The sequence below is a fragment of the Megascapheus bottae genome, chromosome 4 (genome assembly GCF_031878675.1).
Source record: "Megascapheus bottae isolate mThoBot1 chromosome 4, mThoBot2.hap1, whole genome shotgun sequence".
Classification (NCBI taxonomy): domain Eukaryota; kingdom Metazoa; phylum Chordata; class Mammalia; order Rodentia; family Geomyidae; genus Megascapheus; species Megascapheus bottae.
Window position 1 is genome coordinate 34,197,865 of NC_143512.1, and position 24,513 is coordinate 34,222,377.

At 37.6% G+C, this 24,513-nt stretch overlaps 1 protein-coding gene across 1 annotated transcript in view; it reads right to left on the reverse strand.

Annotated features, from left to right (window-relative positions):
* The window catches only part of Rasa1 (RAS p21 protein activator 1), a 66,048-nt gene extending 42,493 nt beyond the window's left edge, over positions 1-23,555 (reverse strand). The window contains exons 1-4 of the mRNA XM_090331668.1: positions 22,921-23,555; positions 6,820-6,972; positions 1,713-1,848; positions 927-997 (exon numbers count right to left, since the gene is read on the reverse strand). Of these exons, the coding sequence (XP_090187794.1) occupies positions 927-997; positions 1,713-1,848; positions 6,820-6,972; positions 22,921-23,426 (866 nt within the window). The 5' untranslated portion in view covers positions 23,427-23,555. The remainder of the gene's footprint in view (positions 1-926; positions 998-1,712; positions 1,849-6,819; positions 6,973-22,920) is intronic.
* Positions 23,556-24,513: the final 958 nt, after the last annotated feature.

Sequence of the window (24,513 nt, forward strand, 5' to 3'; positions counted from 1 at the left end):
GATAAAAAGTTAGCAAGACCTTATTTCAATCAACAGGTGGAGCACGGTGACATAAAAAGAATTATCCCCCTGTGTGACATAGTTAGGGCTCCCATCTGAGTCTGTCCCAGATAAAAATTATAAGACCCTATTTAAATGTAACTAAAGCAAAGAAGGCTAGAGATATGTGACTAAAGTACTAAAGCACCTGCTAGCAATTATGGGGCCATGTGAGTTCAAAAGCAATGCCACCAAAAATTTTTAAAATAAAAAGAACAGTTAGTATTTCTTAGATACATAGAAATAAAATTCTAAAATTCAGATTACTGAATTTTCATTAACAGTATTATTTGATGTTTTCACCACATTTTAAAATAATACTATTGATTTCAAAGAGAAATTAATAATCACAAATACTCCTGAAGTACACTAATATTTAAAAAATTTTACTGGAAATCAGATAGATTGAGGGTGGTAAAGTTGTAGACAAAGATAATCAATTTGTATAATGAAGTATATAGAAATAAAGTAACAAATCACCACAGGATATATTCTGTAATTTTTGAAAAATTTAAACATATCCATCGATTATATAAAAGAAACTTAACTATTATTTAAATACCTTTTATAGCTGGGGAATGAATGTCATGGGTAATGAATTTTTTTAATACATAAATTATAGGAGGATTGCCTTTCCATTGCCAAAGCTACTACAATAAAAGGCATTATTTCTCCTGTCATTTTCAATGCAGTCATCCTGAATCAAATCATTAATATAAATAGATAAGCCATCCAGGGAATATAAAACTACAGATCAAACATTGACAGCACTGTTAAAAAGATTGTTATAAGATATTTCTGCAAACCTCCAACCTCTACTGCTACAAGAGCAACCATCTCATCTAGCTTTATCAAATGCCTATGTAGAAGAAAATACTATCAAATACCTTATTTCATCAGTGTCCGGTACTTTTGTGTAAGGCAGAATGGCTCGAACACGCCTTCTATCTTCTACTGGCTAGAAACCATTAAAAAATATTTAAAAAACATAGTCTAAAACAAAAACAAAAAACAAAAAAAGCATAGTCTTTGTTGCAAAGTCAAAATGAAGTATTTCTATACAGTTAAATCCAACAAAAAAACAAATCTACATTATAAATAAATGCTACAGGATCCTTTCAATTAACTTCTTTTAAGCCTCTATCCAAAGCTTTGAAATGTTTGTTGATCTTCTCATGTTTTTACAATAAAAAAGTATAATTAGCTTTTTTTAAAAAAACATTTTTGGCCTACTGGGGACTGAACTCAGGGCCTTGAGCTTGCTAGGCAGGTGCTCTACCACTTGAGCCATACCTCCAGGCCTGGTTTGCTACTTATTTTCAGGATAGATTTGGAGGAACTTTTCTGCCTTGACTGGCTTCAAACTGAGGTCCTCCCATTCTCAGCATTCTAAGTAGCTAGAATTAGAGGTGAAAGACACCATAACAGACTATCTTTTTTATTCATATAGTATGAATGATTATTCAATTATACATGAGCTGTATAGAACACATTAATAAACATTCTCTTGATGACGTAGAAGCACAGAAAGGTATATTTTATAAGTCAGTTCTATTGACATAAGCAATAAAAATTTAAGAAATTCCTTGTTGAATTATAAGAAACTAGGAAAAAAACAATTACCAAAGTGAAATAATAGAATCTAGAAGATATTTCATTAAAATTTTACTTGCCTCTGGAGGTGCAACTGGATAAAGTAATTTTTCTCCTTTAAGCAAACAAGAAACATGACTGTAATAACCTATTAGGTCTGACAGTGAAGAAAACCGTCTTCCACCAATGTAGTAATCTCCACACATGGCAATAATCCTATGAGAACAAGAAAAAAAAACTAACAGTATAACAAATATCTTCATAATCATTTTTATCTTCGGGAATGCATGTACTAGAATTTGAACTCAAGACCTCATGCTCTTGCTTTAGCTTTTTTGTTAAAGACTGGCATATCACTTCAGACCTCTACTTCACATTTTTGGAATTAACTACATGTAAGAGTCTCAGATTTGTTGCCTAGGCTGGCTTTAAATAGTGGTCCTCAGGTCTCAGCTTTCTGTTTGGCAAGAATTACAGGCATGAGTTACCAATGGCCAACATACAACTGTTTTTGAAGCACCCCCATTAAACTAGTAAGCAGTTTATCAATGAGCTCGATCTTCAGGCCCTACAGTAAATGTCTAAAACAAAGTTTCATAAAGAAACTCTAAATTTGCAAATTTCATACAATTTTTATTTAAAATTTATCCTTGTTTCTTTCCATTTCAAACTCATTTAGTATTTTCTTGATAGGCAAAGGACTTGCTGTGATTGTATTTTAAGTTATGTGAATTTGATATAACATACTTTAGATTTATAAACTTCAAACATTTTAAAGATACTTTTAGAAACCTCTTCATTTATTAATTTACTAATTTATTAATGTTTCTAGCTTATGCAATTATTCTAATTTACTAATTAAAGGTAGCTTATAGATCTCTCTTTTATTTTGCCAGTCCTGAGCTTGGACAGCACTATCCTTGGTTTTTCTCAAGGCTAGAGCTCTACCACTTGAGCCTCAGCACCACTTCTGGCTTTTTTTTCTATGTATGTGGTACCAAGGAATCGATCCCAGGTCTTCGTGTATACTAGGAAAGTACTCTACCTCTAGGCCAAACTCCTGGCCCACTGATAGATCTCTTGAAATCTGCACAAATACAACCATTTCACATAATACTGTTAAAATTATCTTACCAAATATTAAATTATATCATTAAATTGTATTATAAAAGTATATTTTACATAAATGTTATGTGTACAAAGAATTATAGCACTTTTAAAGCTTATTATTACTATCTAAAATTGAAAGTTTAACATTTTATCAATTAACAACAAAGGTGTTTTTTTTTTTCCAATTTCTCCCATTAAATCGAATTCAACAGGGGGAGGCCTGTTGGAAGTCTTAATATGGCATTCTGGCAGCTAATAGGGAAGACAGCTTTCAGAGCATTTTTTTTTTATTTTTTTAAATTTTATTTATTTGTTTGTTTATTTTTTGCCAGTCCTGGGCTTGGGCTCAGGGCTTGAGCACTGTCCTTGGACTTTTTCAAGGCTAGCACTCTACCAATTGCGCCTCAGCACCACTTTCGGCTTTTTTCTATGTATGTGGTACCGAGGAATCGAACCCGGGTCTTCATGCATGCTAGGCAAGCACTCTACCACTAGGCCAAACTCCCGTTTTTTTTTTTTTTTTTAAAGGGGTCTACTATTCTGTTTTGACAGAACTAAAAAGAGTCCACTTGTAAAACTTCCTTTTAAGATGGTTATTAAAAATGTATTTTCAGGCAAGCTGAAACTGTTTCATTGAACTGTGGATTCATAGAGATATCATCCACTTTGACACACAGGACTTTTGACTTTGAGCAGCTTCAATGAGCTTCACTTTGGGCTCACTGCTAGCAGTGCACCATTTGTTTTTAGAAAATTATTCCATTTTTATAAAACGCAATGTGATTTTATAAGTTGCACATAAATATTGATGACAAGTTTTGTACAATTTTGATCACTCTATGCTGCAAATCTTTTCAAATAGTGGTCAGACAGTGGGTTTTCCTTGGTTAAGCAAAAGTTAAGCACAAAATGTCCTCTTCTTGATTGTATTATTGAACACCACTAATTCCAGCAAAAAATAATCACAGTACTTTTTTTCTACGAACTAAAATACAATGCTATGCAAAGCTACCAATTGGGTTGTGAACTATTTCTATGGTACAAAACTCCAAACAGAAAATGTAATACAGGTGTTAAGTTTATAACAGTCCCCCAAATTTAGTATGTGAAGGAAAGCCTAAACTACTGTATTGTTTAGTAACATTTTATTTGAAGCTTTACTGGGCTTATAATATTTGATAGATTTTTAAAACTAAGGCATACTGTGATGATTGTTTCTCTCATTTTACATGTAATGATTGGAGGGCATTGGAGAACGGTAACTGGGAGAAAAACATAAGAGGCAATCAATGTGTGAGAAGTAATGCTCCTACTACCTGACAAATGTAAATGTAATTGAAACCCCTCTATACATTAGCCTGACAATAAATTTTTTTAAAGAAAAAAACAGAATTCAATTATCTGTATATACAAATTTGGACATTAGCACTTCAAAATCTATTCATGTGTTTCACTGAAAGGCATATGTATATGTAGTTTCAGAATAATTATTACAAAAGAGGGATACCACGGAGCCTATGTTACTCTGGATCTGGCTTACTTCACTTAATATGATTTTTTTTCCAAGTCTTTCCATTTCCTTACGAATGCGCTATCATTCCTTCTGATGGCAGCATACAATTCCATTGTGTACATATACCCATCTTCTTTCTTTTTTTTTTTTTGTCAGCTATGGGGCTTGAACTCGGCCTGGGCACTGTCCCTAAGCTCTTTAGTTCAAGGCTACTGCCCCACCCCTGGAGCCACAGCAACACTTCTGGTTTTCTAGTTGTTAAATGGAAATAAGAGTCTCTCAGTCTTTAGTGCCTGGCATGGCTTTGAACTGCCATCCGCAGATCTCAGCTTCCTCCGGAGTAAGTAGGATTACAGGCCTGCACAATTGCACACATCTATATACCACACCTTCTGAATCCATTCATCTACTTAAGGGCATCTGGGTTGGTTCCATATACTAACTATAATAAATAATGACACAATTAGCATGGCTGTCCTGGTAACTTCAGAATGGCCTTGTTTCTGGACATTTGAGTAGATGCTAAGAAGTGGGATTGCTGGGTCATAGGGGAACTCTATGTTTAGTCTTTTGAGGAATTGCCAAATTGCTTTCCATAGTGGTTGAACGAGTTTATACTCCCACCAATAGTGTAATAGTGATCCCTCCTGGCCACATCCCTGCCAACATCTGCTGTTACTAGACTTCTTGATAATGGCCATTCTACCTGGGGTGAGGTGAAATCTAAAGTTGTTTTGATTTGCATTTCTTTTATGGCTAGAGACGTTGAGAATTTCTTCATGTCTTTATTGGCAATTTTTATTTCCTCTTCAGGTAAGTCCCTCTTTAAGTCTTTAGCCCACCTTTTAGATTTAATTTTCTGATTGGGGGTTTGAACTTTGGGCTTGAACTCTACCACCTGGGCCACTGAGCCACATTGAGATTTAATTTTTTGAGTTCTAATAAGTATCTTTTAGAGATGAGGTCCTTGTATGTTGTGAAGATCTCCCACTCTGTGGGCTTTCTATTTATCTTGCTAGTTGTGTCCTTTGCCATTTAGAAGCTCTATAGTTATATTTGTTCAACCTTGTTTCTGCCATGATGTTTCTATCTGATTTTGAGTTGGTTCTTTTCTTTTTTGGTTAAGATCTGCTAAGAGTCTGTCAATGTTGTTAATTTTTTCAAAGAACCATCTTTGTTTTTTTGATTCTTTCTATGGCCTCTTTGGATGCTAATTTATTTAATTATGACCTAATTTTAATTATTTGTTCCCATGGACTAGATTGGGGTTTGGTTTGTTGCTCTTTTTCCAGGAGCTTCAGGTGTATCATTACTTAGTTGGTTTGAGATTTCTCCAATTCATTGATGTAGGCTCTTAGAACTACAAATTTTCTTCTTTGCCTTTGCTGTGTCCCAAAAGAGCTGGTATTTTGTGTGCTTCTTTTTGTTAAATACTGTTAGGTCTGCCTGGGAGAAATGATTCCTTCCCTTGGCGTTCTGTGCACCCTGGAAAACCCCGGGCAGACTGTAACCCTGGCAATGTCATATCTCCCAGTGGGAGGTCCCCCAGTCTAAAGTATTTCCTCATCCTCTGAGGTCACATCCACTTCCGCTGTCCCCCCTATATAATGTCTCACTTCCGGCCATAAGTCTCTCTTTCTTCCCTGACTCCATCTTGTGCGGCTGTAGGTCTGTTTTCTCTCTTTCTCTCTCTCAATAAACCTCCTCTTAAACTACGTGGAGTTTCCTTTTGACAAGCCTTACATTTGGTGCTGAAATCCGACTGGAGAGAGGGTTAGGAGTGGCTGTGGCCCCTCGGTTTCTTGGAGGGTCAATCCGCCTTCTGCCTCCCCTCCTTCGAACCAGAGAAGGGAAACGCCACTGCTGCACCTCCGCCTTTCTGTAGGTCTGTTTTCTCTCTCTCTCTCTCTCTCTCTCTCTCTCTCTCTCTCTCTCTCTCTCTCTCTCTCTCTCTCTCTCTCTCTCAATACACCTTCGCCTCTTAAACTGCGTGGAGTTTCCTTTTGACAAGCCTTACAAATACCATAAATGCTTGACTTTCCATTCTGATCTCACTGACCCACCGATGATTCAACAATATGGTGTTCAACCTCCATGAGTTACAGGATTTTTCTATCGTGGCTTTTGGTGTTTTCTAATTTTATTCCATTGTGGTCTGAGAGAATGCAGAAATTCTGAATTTTCAGACTTGATTTGAAAGGAATCAATTTTGAGTTAAAGTTAAACAATTTTCTGTATTTTCTGTTACTTAGCAGTTGAAGTCTTACATTTCCTCCATTTTAGCTTTAAACTTTCTTAAAGTTTCTTTCCAATTCTTTATATTTTAAATGTGACAAATGTGTTTAGGAATTAGCATAGTGAAGACCAACAGTAAAGTTCTTAAACAAGAACTGAAACATTCAATAAGTAACACTAACTCATTTAAATAAATAATTTAAGTGAAATCAAGTTTCTTTCTCTAGTATTTAAATGTCACCTGTCATTAACGTTTGTGAAAGCAGAGATAGTTATATATACTGAATCCAAACAGCTATACTAAATAATCTCAGAACAAGAATACTTACCTAAAATGGCTGACAACATTTGTCTGACTAAGAAATGAAAGTACAAAGGACCCCGGCCTCCGATCACTCTCTCTTATAAGGTAGCTACCAGACTTCCCTGCCTGTCTGAGGCGTTCTTCTGCTATAGTTCTATCAAGCTTTCCATGATACCACCTAGGGATAAAGAGATAAAAGATTATAAATTAAAACAGCACCCATAAAATTACTAGGTTGATTGAAACATACAAGAAGTTTTTAAAACTCACACATAATTTACACATTTATACAATATTCTTAGTCTCTCTTAAAATGTTCCTCTATGTTTTTAATTATTAAGGAAGATATGGATATATAGAAATAATTTATTTACAACTCTAGCCAAATGTGACTTAAAAAAAGCACACAAAACCCATATGAAAATAAAACCTTTGAACTTATTTTAATGTTTGTACCCTGGAACATGAAAATATAATAAAGCTAATAAAGCTGACTAAAAGGCTGGTATTCTTAGTTTCTTTCAACAAAAGAGAACAAAAGTTCTTCAGGAATCATCCTCAATTTGTTCCTATGAGCTCAAGAAATGACTCAAGTGTAGAACACTACTAGTCTAGCAAACATAAGGTCCTCAGTTCACACCACAGTCCCACTTAAAAAAAAAAAAAAAAGTATCTAGGAGCTAGAGAATCACTCCTGTAATCAACTGGCAGAGAGCTGAGGCTGAGGATCAGGATTCCAAGTCAGCTTGAACAGAAAAGTCCTGTGAGCATATTACCTCCAATTAACTACCAAAAACCTGGCAGTATAGCTGTAGCTCAAAATCGTAAACAAACAAACCTCAGGAACAGGTCCTGAGTTCAAGCTCCACAACCAACAACAACCAAGAAAAAAAAATGAAAACTAATTTTTTTTTAATCCTAGAAAACCAAGGCATAAGATTTCAAGGAGTGGTGCTGTGGCTCAACATGGTAGAGCACTAGCCTTGAGCTGACGAGCTCAGGAACAGCTCCCAGGCCCAGAATTCAAGCCCTACCACAGGCAAAAAAAAAAGAAAAAAAAGAGTATATGGAGGTTCAGTAAAAAATTGAGCAAAGAGATGGAAATCATAAAAATAAACCAATCAAAAAAATTGGGCGCTAAAACCTTTAATTAATGGGATAAAAAATAGATTACATCAAGCACAAGAAAAAATTGCAGTACATGAAGTCCAGTGCAAATAATCAATACAAACAAAAAAAATTCTTCTAAAGATGAAAAAAGCACATAAATCCATAAGAATACAGTCCAGCAATCATACATTCATATTGTAGGAGTTCCAAAAAAATGAAGAGAAAGACAATAAAAAAACCTATTTTCGGAAATAATAGATGAAAGCTTCCCTGAAAGGAAACATACTTGTTCATGAAGTATGACCTTTTTAGTGTGCTGTTGATTCCGTATGCAAGTATTTGTGAGAATTTTCTGTGTTCATCAGAAAATTGGCCTACGATTGCTTTTTCTTCTTTCTTTTTTTTAAGTTGGTAGTGGGACTTGAACTCTGGCTTGGACATTATCCCTGAGCTCTTCAGCTCAAGGCTACTGCCCTACCCTCGAGCCAAGCCCCACTTCTGCTTTTTCTTTTTTTGATGCATCTTTATTTAGTTCAGATATTAAAGTAATACTGTCTTGTTAGAATATAAGTTTAAAATAATAACAAGCAGTGAACATACCAAAGACATGACCAAGATTTACAAATATAACTGTTCTTTTAAAGAAAACTGTACCCAATAGCAGAATAATGATATCACTCTGAAATTATCATGGAACTTTCATCCCAAACTAGCCATATAATAAATCCACCAACCCTCATTTCAAAGGACCAAAGTAATTTTCTTGTCTCAATGGATTCTACGGAGTGTGTATTTTCCTATCCCCACTGATCTCCCCCCAAAAAACTTTAAATGTTCCAACTAATATAGAAAATAAACCAATATACTCCTTAATAACTCCTACAGCAAAAATATATGAACCAAATGGGAAAAAAAATAGGCCAGATAGCAATTTGGGACCTACAGCTTAATTATGTAGAAGGAAATCTGTAGGATTAAATGCTTATTCAAGATAAATAAATAATCAGTTACTTATCTACTTCCTTAAAATTATTACTATGTTGTTGTTGTTCTTGGGGCTTAAACTCAGGGTCTGGGAATTGTCTGAGTGTCTTTTGCTCAATGCTGGCACTCTACTACTTAGAGCTGCAAATCACTTTTGAAATTATTATTTTTATCTATCTTAGAAGTTATTAAAAGCATGAAAAGCTAAACCTGAAAAGTCAGAGACAAAACAGTAATTAAAGTACTGGAATTAGTGCAATGAAAATCAAAAGTATAAAATTTCAGGAAAAAAAAAAAGACGTTTCTTAGAAAGATTAATAAAAATGACAAATTATAGCATGAACAAATGAAGAAAACATCACAAATGCTCAATTTCAATAATGAAAAATACTCTACAGGTCTCTATAGAAGAACAATTATGCTATTTTAATATATAAGTTATATATCCCATTTTAAGAAAGCCAACAGCAAATATATGTAATAGATACACATGCAAGGCAACAGAAAATATCTATGTATCACACCAGTGTATGTGTACACATGCACACACATTCACATGCACACACAAGTACATGTGCGCGCACACCCACCCACCACACACAGCTATCTTTTATAACCACTATAAACTGAAAATGATGTGCTTTTTAGTTTATGGAAGTAGATAACCTGGATATACCTATCTTTTGTTCAGACTTTTTCTCATACTGATTTCTGCTTTTTCTCTACATAGTTGGTTTTTTCGTTTGTTTTGTTTTGCTTTTGCCAGTTTGGTGGCTTGAACTCAGGGCCTGACCACTGTCCTTGGGCTTTATCAAGATGAGTGGTACAACAGTACCACTTCTGGCTTTTTCTATGTATGTGGTAGCAGGAAATGGAATACAACGCTTCATGCATGCTAGGCAAGCACTCTACCACTAGGCCACAGTCCCAGCCTCGCAGTCCCAGCCTCGAGTGCTTTTTTTTTTTTTTTTTTTGCCAGTCCTGAGCTTGAGCTCAGGGCCTGAGCACTGTCCTTGGACTTTCTCAAGGTTAGAGCTCTATCATTTGAGACTCAGTAACACTTCGTTTTTTTTTCCTATGTATGTGGTACAAACCCAGATCTTCGTAGATTCCAGGCAAGCACTCTACCACTAGGCCAAACTCCTGGCCCTTGAGGGAGTTTTTTAAAATAGATATATATAGATATATATTGTAGATACTTCCAATTCTGTACCTTTTCCTTTATACGTCCTTATTGTGGTTATAATTTTTTTTCCTGGTAAGCTGAAGATAAGAGTTTCTCAGATTTATTTGTCTTTGTTTCAAAATACAATCCTCAGATCCAGGACTGAGTAGCTAAGATTACAGGTGTGAGCCACTGGTAGCAGGCTCATCTGTTACGCTGTTATAAAACTAATGCCTCATGCCTAGTGAAGTCGAAAGTGTAGCAGGAATCCATGCTTCTATTTCTCTGCTTCTCTGTACATCTCAGAATTAGCCATTTTTCACTTTTTATGTTTATGAAATAACAAATTTTAATCACATGCATCACTTTCTTTTTTCAAAAAGATCTGAATAGTAGACTGTCTTCACATTTTTTGGTTGTTTCTAGACTAAGGATGTATACAAATTATTCAAGAATGAATTTTAGCATTAGCATGTTTAAATGCAATAGTTACAACTTACTGCTATTACTTCAAAAATAACTACTTGATTCATGATTTTATCCAAAATTTTTCTGTCATTAAAATATATGTTTCTATGCTAAAAAGATTTTTTTTTATTTTCTAAGTCAAAAATATCTCTTCTGTTCTACTGCCCTTGCTGACCTGGATACATACATTATTTCCAAAGAAAAAATTGCTATATAACAGCAAAACTTGACCTTGCTGCTCCTATATAATGTTAACATGTCATTAGCTGATTCTCATATGTAATTTACATAACTCATATACTTCTGATTCCTATGACAATTCACATCAAAAGAACCTCTCATCAGACCACAGATGTCAAATGTTCCTCTTCTGTAGGAACCATGTACAGTATTCAATGTATATACTGAGAACTGTAATAATACAAACAGGATTAGCATGGTGTTTGCTTAAGGACAGCATGCAAATTGACAGTGCCTAGTTTCTCAACATCATTATCTCATTCCATCACACACATAGAGCTAACTGTGAAATGGAAGTAAGTTAATTTACAATTACTATAGTAAAGGGGTATATTAAAATATATTTTATTTAAGATATACAAATATGAGAAAATAAAAATAACTCTTATTTTTAAAATTTTAAAGTATCAAAGCAAAGTAAAAAAGGGAAAATGTTACCATGTTTCAAAAAAAGAAACATAGAATCATGAAGAACTTGAACAATTCTTTCAATATAATAAGTGACTAAAAGTATTCAAACTAAAAACAGATTTTCCAAAGCTTAAGGTATAGGTCTTTCCTCTATAATAATTCCTTTGTAAGTAAGCACTAGGACAACAGAAACTTAGCTACTTGTTATTATTGTACTTACCATGCTAACAACCAAGCTTAGGAAAAGTAGAGATAACTTAGGGTATTTAGAACTCTAGAACTCTTGTGTATTGTCTATTTCCAAAACCACAGAATTTCCAAAATAAAGATGTTCCCAAATTATTTGTTCAAAAGGTTAAAGAACTGCCAATTGCTTTAACATACAATTTATAAAATGTAATAAATGCTTATGAAATCATTGCCACTTTTAAACTTACTAGAAATTCCCTTTATTTGTGTATAACTGTTTTCCTCTTATAAATCATCTACTGTTTCTAGATTGCGATTAAGTATATCAACAAAGAGTGAAAAGGAAGCATCAGTTACATTGTTACATCAGTAACAAAAACAAGTACCTAAGTAAATGGCTATTCTATAAGACAGTTAAATATCCATTATTTGGAATAAAAATGATTAATATTGATCTTATTTGTGGTTTTGAAATCTTTTCCAGTTACAGGTTCTCTTTAAGGACTTCTAAATTTTCATAAATCAATCTCTTTTCAACTACTTTAAAAATAGATTGCAACTTCCTCAGGCCACTTCTCATTTCTTGTCTGGTATGAGGAAGGTTGAAACACACCACTGCATCCTTGCTGGCACTCTACTACTTGAGCCAGGCTTCCAGCCAGTTCACTTTTGCATTTACAAAAGGTAAAAGGCTGAATGAAAATGACCAAATTTTTCTTAAATCCTTTTAATGAAGTTTAGTTCCAAAGGGAAACTATTGCCCCCCAAATTCAGAAATAAATACCTGAAGGGAACGCAACTTACTAGAGCAGAAATGCACAAACAAAACCTCTCTAGGAAACCACTGCCAAAGTAGAGAATTTTTATCTGTAACTGAGGAACTTCTGGAGACTTAGTATATTTACAGACTGAATTTAAAACTCTATAAAGGAATCCAGAATAAATTTTTTTAGCTTAATTTTATTTTTACTGTAAGGGATCTTAGAGGGGTTATAGTTACTGAGGTTAGGTAATAAGTACATTTCTTTTGTGAACAGTGTCACCCCTCTCCTCTTCTCCCAGTTTTTTTTCCTTTTGCCCTCCTATCCCCACAACTGTACAGTGCATTTTCATCATAGTGTCTAGTGAGTATCACTGCTAAATCAGTTCATCATTTGTTCCAAAAGGGTTTTATCTCCAGGAGCTCTACTATGTTCCTACAGCAAATACTAGCTACAATCCTCATGCTTGTGGTAAGAAGGTGAAAAAAAACAAAAACAGAATTCTGAAACATGCCAGAGCCTATGTTCTCTTAACAAGGCCTGCCTTTCTAATTTCAAAGCCTAACTTACAGCAGTTAGGAAAACAATGAATGTCTCATATAAGGTGGATAGGTACATGAGCAGAAGGCAGGACAAAACTGGGGAAATTCACAAGCTCAGGGAAAGACTAGACTCACAGAATACTTACCCTGCTACTGCCATTACCACTAGCCTACTTACAACAATGGGTTTCCCCAGGACACTCCAAGCATCTGTCAACAAACATGACAAGGCATACTAAAAGGCAAAAAGTATAGTTGAAATGACAGAACGAAACAGAAATACTAGACATAAAGGCATTGTAACAAAACAAACAATGCCTTGAGAAATTAGATTTATTACTACACTGAACACAGCTGTTGAAAGCTGAGCTTAAAGCTCTGACAGTATCAACTACAATCAAGTACAATTACTTCAAGTAAGTACAAGTACGTTACTTCTAAAAAGTAACGAAATAGACTGAATTTAACAAAACAACTGAACAGTAGGTATAACATGCTAAAAGGAAAAGAGAAATAAGCAATATGTGAAATAAAAATTTCTCCAGTGAATTCCAGACACCAAACTTCAGAGCCACAAAACACTGCAAGTATATGTTGTCTATCCCTCCAATTAATACATCTAAGCATATCATGTTCAAGTTTTATAAAAATCAAAAGATACAAATTTTAAAAGAAGTCAGACACAGAGAAAACCTACATAGAAAACCAACTATAAGAATTCCATCCAGGTGGGAATGTGGCTTAGTGGTAAAGTGCTTCCTAGTATTCATGAAGCTCTGGGTTCGATTCCTTAGTACCACATAAACAGAAAAAGCCAAACTTGGTACTGTGGTCCTATGGCTCAAGGGGTAGAGTACTAGAGTCTTGAGCAAAAGGTCAGGGACAGTGTCCAGGGCCTGTCTTCAAGCCCCAGGACAGGCAAAAACAAACAAACAAACAAAAAAACAGGATGAGACTAAAGGAAATGAACTCTAGGATATGGAAACAAGAGGTTTATCTTTGTGATTGTTGTTAATGTACTACGTAAAGTTATTTCTTTTCTTTTTCCACTCATGGTTAATCTCATATAGTTACTGTATCTGACTTTATTGTATATATGGTTATTTATTTACTTGAAATAAAGGAGGAAGGGGGAAGGAAACGGGGAAAACAAGATGATTGGGGGGGTAGGAGGAAAAGGGGAACAAAAACATGAGAAGGGTTATCACGGTTCAACAAGCGAAGTACCCATTACCTGACAAATTTAACTGTACATTATCCTGACAATAAAATACAATTAAAAAGAAAAGAATTCCACCCAATATCTCAAAAACTATGCAAGTAAAAGGAAAGTAAAATAAAATATTCAAAAGGTAAAGGGGAAAAAATATCAACCTGCTTGAAACTTGCCCTTCAAACATGCAGTCCAAAATAAAGACATAGTCTCATGCAAACAGAAATTGAAGAGATCCTGTTATCAATAGTTCTGTGTTTCAACATGTTTATAATCAGAGAAAAGGAAAATTATATAGGTAAAAATTCTGATCTAAATGAAGAACAGAAGTAAACAAGGAAAATTAAAACTTTTACTTTTCTTATCAGAAAAAAGTAATAATTTGTTCAATATAATAAGAGTGATTTATCCATTTATATGTGCATTCATAAGCAGAATTATAGAAACTAGGACTCAAATATTTTTTAAATTGAAAAAAAGCTATATGAAACAGAATTGGATTTTTGAAATACAATCAGAAAGGTAATAAATGTGTATTGCCAAGTCTAGGGCAAAAGCTAAGGAAAAAATTATGCTCAGAAAAAGTGGAAGAAAATAACAACATAATGAAATGCTCATTAAAATCACAAAAAACTGAGGGCAAAATTTTTTTTTAACAAAATAGGGTATCAAACAGAAAACCCTAATGAACACAGTAAATATTAATGTAATTAGACCAGGTATCAACAGACTAAACCCATCAACTGAAATAGTGGTCCAATTATATGAGAAAAAAATCTGAATTAAATATAAAATATGTAAAATTAAAAGCAAAGGGTAGACAAAATTGCACCATAGTAATATTAATCAAAAGAAACCAAAGTAGCTATATATAAACAGAAGTATTTCATAGAGAAAAGATTTCTGAGCAAAGAAAGTTAACAGCACAAATCACATTCAGAGTCATGAAACATACTTTAAGAAATATGTAACTGGGCTAAGAGTTTGGCCTAGTGGTAGAGTGCTTGCCTAGCATGCACGAAGACCCGGATTCGATTCCTCAGTACCACGCCAGAAGTGGTGCTGAGGCTCAAGTGGTAGAGCTCTAGCCTTGAGAAAGTCCAAGGACAGTGCTCAGGCCCTGAGCCCAAGCCCATGATTGGCCAAAAACAAAACAAAACAAAATATATATATATATATATATATATATGTAACTGTAACCCCTCTGAACATCACATTTACAATAAAATAAAATAAAAAATAAAGAAATGCGTAGTGTCTCCTACCAGATCAGAATTACAGTAGATATCCATAACAACAACAACAACAACAAAATAAGCTGCTATTAAGGAGATTCATAATTCAAAGTCAGCTAACTCAGTCAAAATGTTCATGCAACTCCATGTCAACAGAAAAAGTGACCAATTCATAAGTAATAAAACACGAATTTTTTTCTTTTCTATAATGATAGGCAAGCATTACAAGAATAAAAACTTTCTCTAGTGGTCGATATGCATTAAACACAGACAAAAAAAACATCACCCTCATTTATTTTTAAGTATGCAGAATTATACATGAATTGTTCAATTCAGGCTGCCATAGCAAAATAACCCAGTCTGAGTAGAAGATGAAATCCATTATCAAGATGCCAGCAGATGGTTCTGCTGAGGTCCCTCTTCTTGGCTTGATGCTTTCTCAACAGACTTGAACCCATTTCAGATTTGGAATGCTCCACTTACAAGTCTATGCAAATATTCAAGTATCTGCAAATTGAAATGTGAAACACTCCTCCCACACATATTGGATAAGAGTTAGTCTATGTTTGCACTAGAATTCCAGCTGCATCACTCAGTTTTCTCAACATCAATTATTACAATAATAGCTACTCTCACTGTATAGTTGGAAAAATTGAATAAGAACATCTATAGAAGTCAAGTTAACTGGTATATACTAGTAATTACACTCTTGAGGCTAAGCAAGAAGATCTAGAGTTCAGGCCAGCCTACACTTTTTTTTTGGGGGGAGGGTGGGTGTGCATGTATACACCCATGTGTATATGCACACTCAAACCTACAAACACACAGCCACACACACTCCAGAAAGGATGAGAAAAGAGAGAAAGGAAGGTGAGGGAGGGAGGGAAAGATTCTTGTAAAATGTCTTGTATCTAACAAATCATATCAGTAAGTATAAGGTTCTGGGGGTTTTCCTTCTTTCCCTTCAAAAGCAAAACAAAAATAATTTTAAATATTATCCTAATCTATGAGAATAGGGATACTCTAACACTAACTCCCTATGTTATATTCATCAAGCCTCTACACCTGAGTCTGCTTTAGTACTTGTGTCATAAGAAGATTCCCTCTGTCACTAGAATGCCTAATATCTCGAGTGTAATAATAAGCATCTATAAAACTAAGCATCTAATAAAACTCTATTAACAAGAGCTTTACCTTGCATGATTGTCATTCTTAACGTACTATGTTATTTCTCTTCTCTTTTGTTGCCCTTTGGTTAATCTCATATTGTTACTGTATCTGACTTTGTTACCTGGTATACTGTATATAAGTTTGTTTATTTTAAATAGGAAAGGGAAGGGGGAAAACAAGATGATTGAGAGGGGAGGGAAATGAGGACAAAAACATGAGAAGGGGTATCAATGTGTAAGAAGAAATGCACCTACTATCTATATAGTACCCTGACAATAAAAAAAAATTAAAAAAAACTCTATTAAGATTATGGTATGAAATCCTACTCTTTCACTTACTTTTTTTAATAACTACAGTCTGATCTTCAAAAAAATACTGTACTTGTTTGTAGATTTAATTCTTATCACCTTACGTCTGAATAATCACCCAACCTTCAATTATATCTGTTTGTCCCCTGTAGTGTCCATTGTTTTAGCCATTCAAACATATAATCACTAAAATGCCTAAAATAAACCCCAAATCCTGTTGAGACGTGGTAAGACATGGAGACCTTGTCATTAAACTGTATGTACTAACAACTATTTGTAACTTAACCCAAAACTTAAATGTACCATAGGTGACTTAAGGTAACACAATTATCATATAAACACTCATATGTTCAAGCAATGAACTACAGCCAATACACATATGCATAAAAGTAAGATGATAGTAGCTGAAAGTAACATACTTGTTAAGGATACTTGAGACTCACTTAAGGAAAAACAGTTTACCATTTTTAGCCTAAAGAAGGAACTTACAAGTAATTTCCCTTTTTCTCCCAACCCCTTCTCTCCTCCAATATTCTAATAGTATCTGATACTCTGTATGAATGAGAAATACATGTGATATGTTGGTGACATGAAGAATCTCCCAGCATTCAATCTCTTATGTTCTCCTCCCATTCTAAGTTTCAGGTCATATAACTAACATTGGTTATTAAAACATAGGAACAGAGGCTTGGTCAGTAGGAACAGAGGCTTGGTAAGTAATGACCCGCTGAGCATTGCTCTTTTAGAGTCTTCCTCTATCCTCTCAGAATACTTCTTGCAAGCAGATTCTACAAGGGAAGGAAATGAGGAAATTTTCAGCTATCCACCAGCTCTTCCAATCATCAACTGAGGCATCAGCTTTAATGAACTAAGAAGCCTTCTTAAACATTATGGACAAAGATAACATATGGAACAGTATCCATCAAGTTTGACTCTAAAAGTAAATGATTAGTTCATGCCTGTAACCTTATCCACTCAGGAGACTGAGATCTGAGGATTGCAGTTCAAAGCCAGCCCAGGCAGGAAAGTCAGACTCTTATTCCCAGTTAACCATCCCAAAAATGGAAGTGGCTCAAAGTGGCAGAGTACTAGCCTTGAGCAAAGAAACTCAGGGACAACACCCAAGCCCAAAGCTTAAGTTCTATAACCCATTAAAAAAATAATAAAAGATGAAAGATGAAAAGTAAATTTAAAAACGTAAATGACTGTTTTATTGTATAACAAAACAATACAGCTACACAATGAGAAGAATTTATTAGGTAGTAAATAACAAAAGATTTGTCAATAGCAATATTCTTACTGTTAACTATTACAAAATTTCCCACCACAAGGTACTGTTTTGGTTATCTGACTGTTCATAAGGGCACTCTGCTCACTTCCCTAATGGCCAGAAATGAGACAGATTAAAGCAACCAGAAAAGCCCATTCTTTCTCTTTTCTTTCTTCTTTCTAATCTATAGTTGTACTTTACCTTTTCATCTGTCCATCATGTCTGCACAGCTTCCTCCAAAGTAGCTCATCAGTGATTCAAACCAATTTTACCTTTTAGTTGTTCTCCATACCTTAGAAAACAACTAGCACCACCTTCATCCTTCCTCCACTAGATAAAGCCTAAGAGAACAGAGGCTTCACTTAGGACCAAAAAGGTGTGGCATGAAAGTTTCACTTCTTTTTTGACTTTTCATAAATATTAGGTAAGGCAATCAGACTAATAACCTCTTAGCAAAAAAAATAAAAAAACAGAAAAACATATCTTCTACTTTTCTTCTGTGAATGTACTTAACTATACAAATTGAATGACCCAATAATACCCTGCTCACACTTTACTCAATATTCTCAATATGTACCTAAATCAAAGTTCACTAACTTCCCTCTACTAAACCTAAAACTTCCCTAGAAGAGACACTTTTTGAAAGAAAAGGCACTTCATTTATTGCTGTTACCCCTGAAGCACTTCTTATACAAATCACTTATATAAATTACTTATGTATATGTGGCATTAAAAAAATACCTTAGTCCTGGTAAAGAGCCCCTCTACATAACTTATCTTTGAAATTCCCATTCCTATTTTTATTTTCAAGATGGTTTGGTTGCTTGTGTCAAAGTGACACAGTCAGTGACACAGTTAATGAATGCTACAGCTACATGTCTTAAAAGTAACCTTCAAGGATACTTGCTAAGTTTTTGTTTTAATTTTAGGAAAGGAATGAAACAATTAACAGTCATCAAAATATTAGGGCTACAGGCTAGATCCCAAGTAAATAATACTGATAAATACACCTGGTGTATATTACGTCAACTGGAGAGCTTAGTACCTTATCGGAAAGTGGCAGCCATTGCTCAGCTCTAACAATCTACTCTCAAGCAGAAAGAGCCACATACATAAACCAAGTTCCATGACTTTCTAAGAGGTAACAGAATTCAAGACTTCTTAAATATAACATTTTCCTATTTCTAAAACATAGCAACTGATTACCAGATGCTCCAAATTCGCCGAAAGAGCTCTTGCTACTGCAGAGTAACAGTTCAAAATCTCTCTATATAAATAAAGACACATTTAAGGAATAATTCTCCTCTACTGCCACTTTTAAGCTATACCAAAAAAAAAAAAAAAATAGTGAAGAGTGCCATAAAGAGTATACACTACCACTAGCAAACTACTTTATCCTTTACTCTCTCAGGAAAAAAAATTTAGGTTAAAAATCCCTTCATAGCAGAAAAACACATAGGGAGAAATTTTCTCTTTTTAAAATTTTGTTCTAATTTTTTTTTTTTTTTTTGCCAGTCCTGGGCTTGAGCCCAGGGCCTGAGCTCTGTCCTTGGACTTTCTCAAGGCTAGAACTCTACCACTTGAGCCTCAGCACCACTTCTGGTTTTTTTGTATGTATGTGGCACCAAGGAATCGAACCCGGGTCTTCGTGCATGCTAGGCAAGCACTTTAACCACTAGGCCAAACTCCCGGCCCAATTTTTTTTTTTTTTAAAAGGGCTGGGAGCACAGCTTAGTGGTAGAGTACTTGCCCAGCATGCACGAAGCCTTGGGTTCAATTCCTAGTAACACATGCACAGAAAAAAACTGGAAGTGGGGCTGTGGCTCAAGTGGCAGAGGTTAGCCTTGAGTAAAAAGTGTCCAAGGACAGTGCCCAGGCCCTAAGTTACAAAACAAATGAAAGTTTCAAAAAGGAAAATAAAGTTATATAAATTATTCTAGCTTTAAGCAAACTATACTGAAAATTATTAGCAATAAACACAAGACTAATGACTGTAAAAAATAAGACACATAATTCTAATGGTGTCAATATATTGCATTGACATTTCTACATACTGTCACTTGACGCTATTCTGGCCAATAAAACCATATGAACTCCCTGACTAAGGAACCCTAATCTAACAACATACTTATGAACTAAATCTCATGACATAACACCTTCTCAATATCATGCTACTCATTGTCCTATCAGTTATTAGTAATCAATACTAATTGAGTCAAAGAATATTTTTGCAATTTTTTTTTTTTAACAAAAGACTGCCATTACTTAACCAAGTTGGTAAGGCTTTTCCTACTTAAAAATAAAAATCAGGCCAGGAGTTTGGACTCGAGGTAGAGTGCTTGCATCCATGAAGGCCCAGGTTCGATTCTTTGGTACCGCATACATAGAAAAGACTGGAAGTGGAGCTATGGCTCAAGTGTTAGAGCTCTAGATTTGAGAAAGCCCAAGGACAGTGCTCAGGCCCTGGGCTCAAAACCAGGACTGGTCAAAAAAAAATTTAATCATTTAGCTTATAGCTACAAACACAAATTTGAAATAAAAATGTAAACATAGCACTTATAGTAAGCTTGACATTCAAAAAGCACTCTCTAAAATAGCAATTAAAAACCATGCCTTAGTGCTACACTTATATTCACAGCTACTCAGGATAGAGACTGAGGCAGAGGAATCACTTGAGTCCAGGGATTTGGGTCCAGCCTGGATAATATAGTGATACCTAATCTCAAAAACATAAAATACAATAACACAGCTGTGACTAAGGGAATCTATACCAACATCAACTACTAAAACATTTAATGGCTATCATTATTATGAGGAATATCCATTTACTGCGTCAGGTGCAGCATTAAAAAATTCAAAACATTCATTAAATATTAAAAAATAACTATACAAAATTTGAGATAAGTACTATTGTTGCACCCATTTTAAAAGATAGGAAAAACTGACTTTTCTAAGATCACTTAGCAAGAGTCAAGAATTTAACTCAAATCTTGTCCTATGTAACACTTTGCATACTTAGACACTGTATTTTATTGTTTCCAGTGGCTTAGTGGATCTAAGACTACTTTTTTAAGAAGGGGTAGGAGTCATGGTATTCACAGCTCCTCCCACTTCTTTTAGTGATAATTTTACTAGAAATTGGGCTGGAGATGTGCCTCAGTGTTACAGCACTTACCTAGCATGAATAAGACCCTGAATTCAATCCACAGCAATATTTAAAAAAAAAGTATGCATGTATACATGTGTATTTACATAGATAAAAACACATTATGAAATCAAGGGCTTTTTGTAGAATATGACTTTTTTAATTCCTAATAATAATGATGAAAATTCACCTAATGAAATTCTCATGAACACAATTTGTCCAAAGTAATCATACTCACTAAAAATTTACTGGGAATATCCTACTTTCCATTCCACTTGGCTGTGCACCTAAAGTGCTCTTTAAGAAAGTTCTTTAGAAACAATTTACAAACTGAAACATGATAAAAATGCCTACTCTCAGTTACAAAATGGTACAAGACTATTCTCCTTTAATATTAAAAGTTGTAATTTTATTACAACCACAATATTGACCATATACTGGGATTTGATAAATATGTAATTGATTTTCTCAAAATACTTACAAGGTGAACAAGTAAGAACTTTACCAGGAAGTTTGCAATATATAGACATGACATAAATTGGAATCAAATCAAACAAAAAGTTAAAAGCTGTGTTGAATAACACAAAAGGAATATAGGAATACATCTGCAGTCACTGGCTGACATAAGACTACTTTTTTCCACCTTAAACCTCAAAACTTGTGGCTTTAAGTCAAAAATGGATTAGTATTAGTATGCTCCTAATTAGCTCTGTAAGTCCTTCCTAAGTTCTCTAGAGATATTTATCCCACCAAAAAAACTTTTAAACTGTCACCAGTGACTGTCAATATATGAACCAAATCTTTCTATCCTAATACTCACCATCTTTGTTGGAATGAAGACTGACATGAAGGACTGTTTATAAAACAGTTTGGCACACTATGAACCATTTCCCAACACTTACCTGTCATCCGGATATACATGTGAAATTACCTACCTAGGTTCACTTAGGAAAACAAGGAGGACAGGAGGAGGTTCTAACATTTGGAGAGGTGGGGGAAGTTCATTTGTCCTGTATGTTACTGCAGTTGTCAAAATTAATTTTCAAATAGAGTGCCCTACTGGCCATCATATGGTGAAGGGGCCATAGTTTTAATTTTTTTGTTTGGCCTCGGTGCTGCATTTACAGAGTCCAATGTGAAAGCCTTACAATGAATGTCATGACAGGGGATTCTATGGACAAGTGACAAGCACTACTGTTCACTGTGCAGTTGACACCTGTAACTCTCAACTTTCCTTTCTCTCTCTCACTGCGCAAAAAAAAAGGGAAAAAAAGGTGATCCATGCTTTTTGTTTTCTTTGTCTTTTGAGTCACTGTGCTTATCAGTAGACCGAAGTTGGGATTTATAGGGCCACAGAAGCAAAAAGAGGTGAGCTTTTCCACATCATCGGTGACACAAACCTCCCTGAAATCCATCTCTTCCATGCGTCTCGCTGGACCTCTCCGCTCCGGCAGCGTGCACCCACGGGTCACCATAGTGACCAGGCCTGGACAGCAGGCGAATGAGGCTGAATCCTAGGACCAACCCCCCTCACCCGTCCCCCCGCCCCCCGCCAACCACCACCACCATGGAAGGGGCAGAACCATAACCAGTTCTCAGGTTCTCACTCGGACACACATTTCCCCGAGCTTCCTCTCCTAACAAAACCATCATCACCATCATCATCATCATCATCATCATCAAAATAAATAAAACTTGACATCCTCCCAGAGGAGCCATAAACGCAGGAAGACGCCGGGGAGTCCGCCTGCAGGGAAGATGACGGATCCAATTAACTCCCCACGCAGGAAAACCTGAAGCTTCCAAACTTCTTTTTGGGGGGAAGGGAGGGGGAGAGAAACAAAAATCATACTCCTGCGTCCCCAATACTTCTCCCCAACTTCCCCGGCCCCACGCGGGTGGGGGGAACACTTACTGATTGGTCGGAGGCGCGGTCAGCGGGATGGCCACCTCTTCCTCCTCGTATTCCGGTCCATCCAGAGAGTCACCTTCGTCCACGGTCCCCAGGCCCGCACCCAGCGGGGGCAGCTGGGGAGGCGGCGGCAGAGGGGGGAAGCCGATGCCCGGCCCCAGCGGCTCGGCGGGCAGCGCTGGGGTGCCCCTGGCGAGCGCCATCTCTCCACCAGGTCCCGCGGCAGAGGAGGCGGCGGGAGCCCCGGCCGGGCCCGCGGCCGCGCCGCCCCCTGTCAGCCCGGCGCCCCCCAGGGTCCCCGCCGCACACCCGGACCCGGGCTCCGCACCGCTTCCCAGGATCCCGCCGGCTCCGGCCTCGCCCAGCCCGGGGTAGGCGGCGACCGACACCGGCAGGGCCGTGGGTACCTTGGCCCGACACGCGGCCGGACAAGCTCCGGAGCCCGCGGCCGCGCCGGTCCCGGTCGTCACCGGACCGCCTTCCTCACCGCCGGCCTCGGCCGCCATCATGTTGAAGCCCGCCGGGCTGTGCCGCCCCAGCCCGCCCGGGAGCCCCGGGGGCCACCAGGCCCGGGCTCCGAGCCGCCCCACCCAGGCGCGTCCTCCCCGCGGCTCCCCGGGCGGGGGACACAACAACAAAAGACAAGGACCCGCCGCCGCCGCCGCCGCCGCGCCCCCTGGCCGGGCCGCGGCCCAGCCTCCGGACGCGGCGCCCGGGCTTACGGGAAGCCGAGTGGGCAAAAAAAAAAAAGAAAAGAAAAGAAAAAGCGAGCCCCGCGCCGGCACGCGCGCCGCCCGGCCTCACCTGGCACTCGCGCGCGCACCCCCGCACCCGCACATGCACGGGCGCGGAAAACTTCCCGGCGGCACCGGAGAGCTGGGGAACGGCCGGCCGCCGCCGCTCCCGCCGCGGCCACCGCTCCCTCACCACCCCAGTTCCGGCCACCCCCACCGCAGCCGCCGCCGCCGCCGGTGCCGCTGCCCGGGCTGGGGCCGCGGCCGCCGCTGCTGCATCCTCCGCCCGCCCGGCCCGAGACGGGAGGGGTGGGGAGCGGAGCCTGGCAGGGGGGCGGGGTGGCGGGGAGACCGACTGAATGGCTCGCTACCTGGAGCTCGCCGCCAGTGAGTGAGACTCGACGGAGAAAGGAGGGCGGGGCGCTCCCGGGGAGAGGGCGGAGGAAAGGAAGGGCGGAGGAGGAGGGAGGGGCAGCCTCTGCGCGTGCGCGTTCCCGTCCCGGGGCGGGGCCGGGAAGGGAGCCACAGTAGGAAGGAAGCGACGGGGGCGCGCGGTGCGCGTTCCCGTGCACAGCCCAGTTTCCTGGAGAGTGCTGTGGGGCGCGCGGGCCTCCTGGGGGCTTTGTTTGATGGACAGGAGGGAAGGGAATGGCAGAGGGTTGGGAGCTGGGGGACAGGGAAGGAGGAAGAAAGAGGGGAAAGAGAAAGAAGGAAGAAGGAAAGAGGAGGGAAAAGCTACTTGCTTGCTAGTTCTTGACTTGTAGGAAAGGGGGCCTTAACCTGAAACTAGAGAGTGGGGAGCCTGAAGCATAGGTCCCCTGGTACCATCGCTTTTTACTTATGTGTCACCATACCGACTACT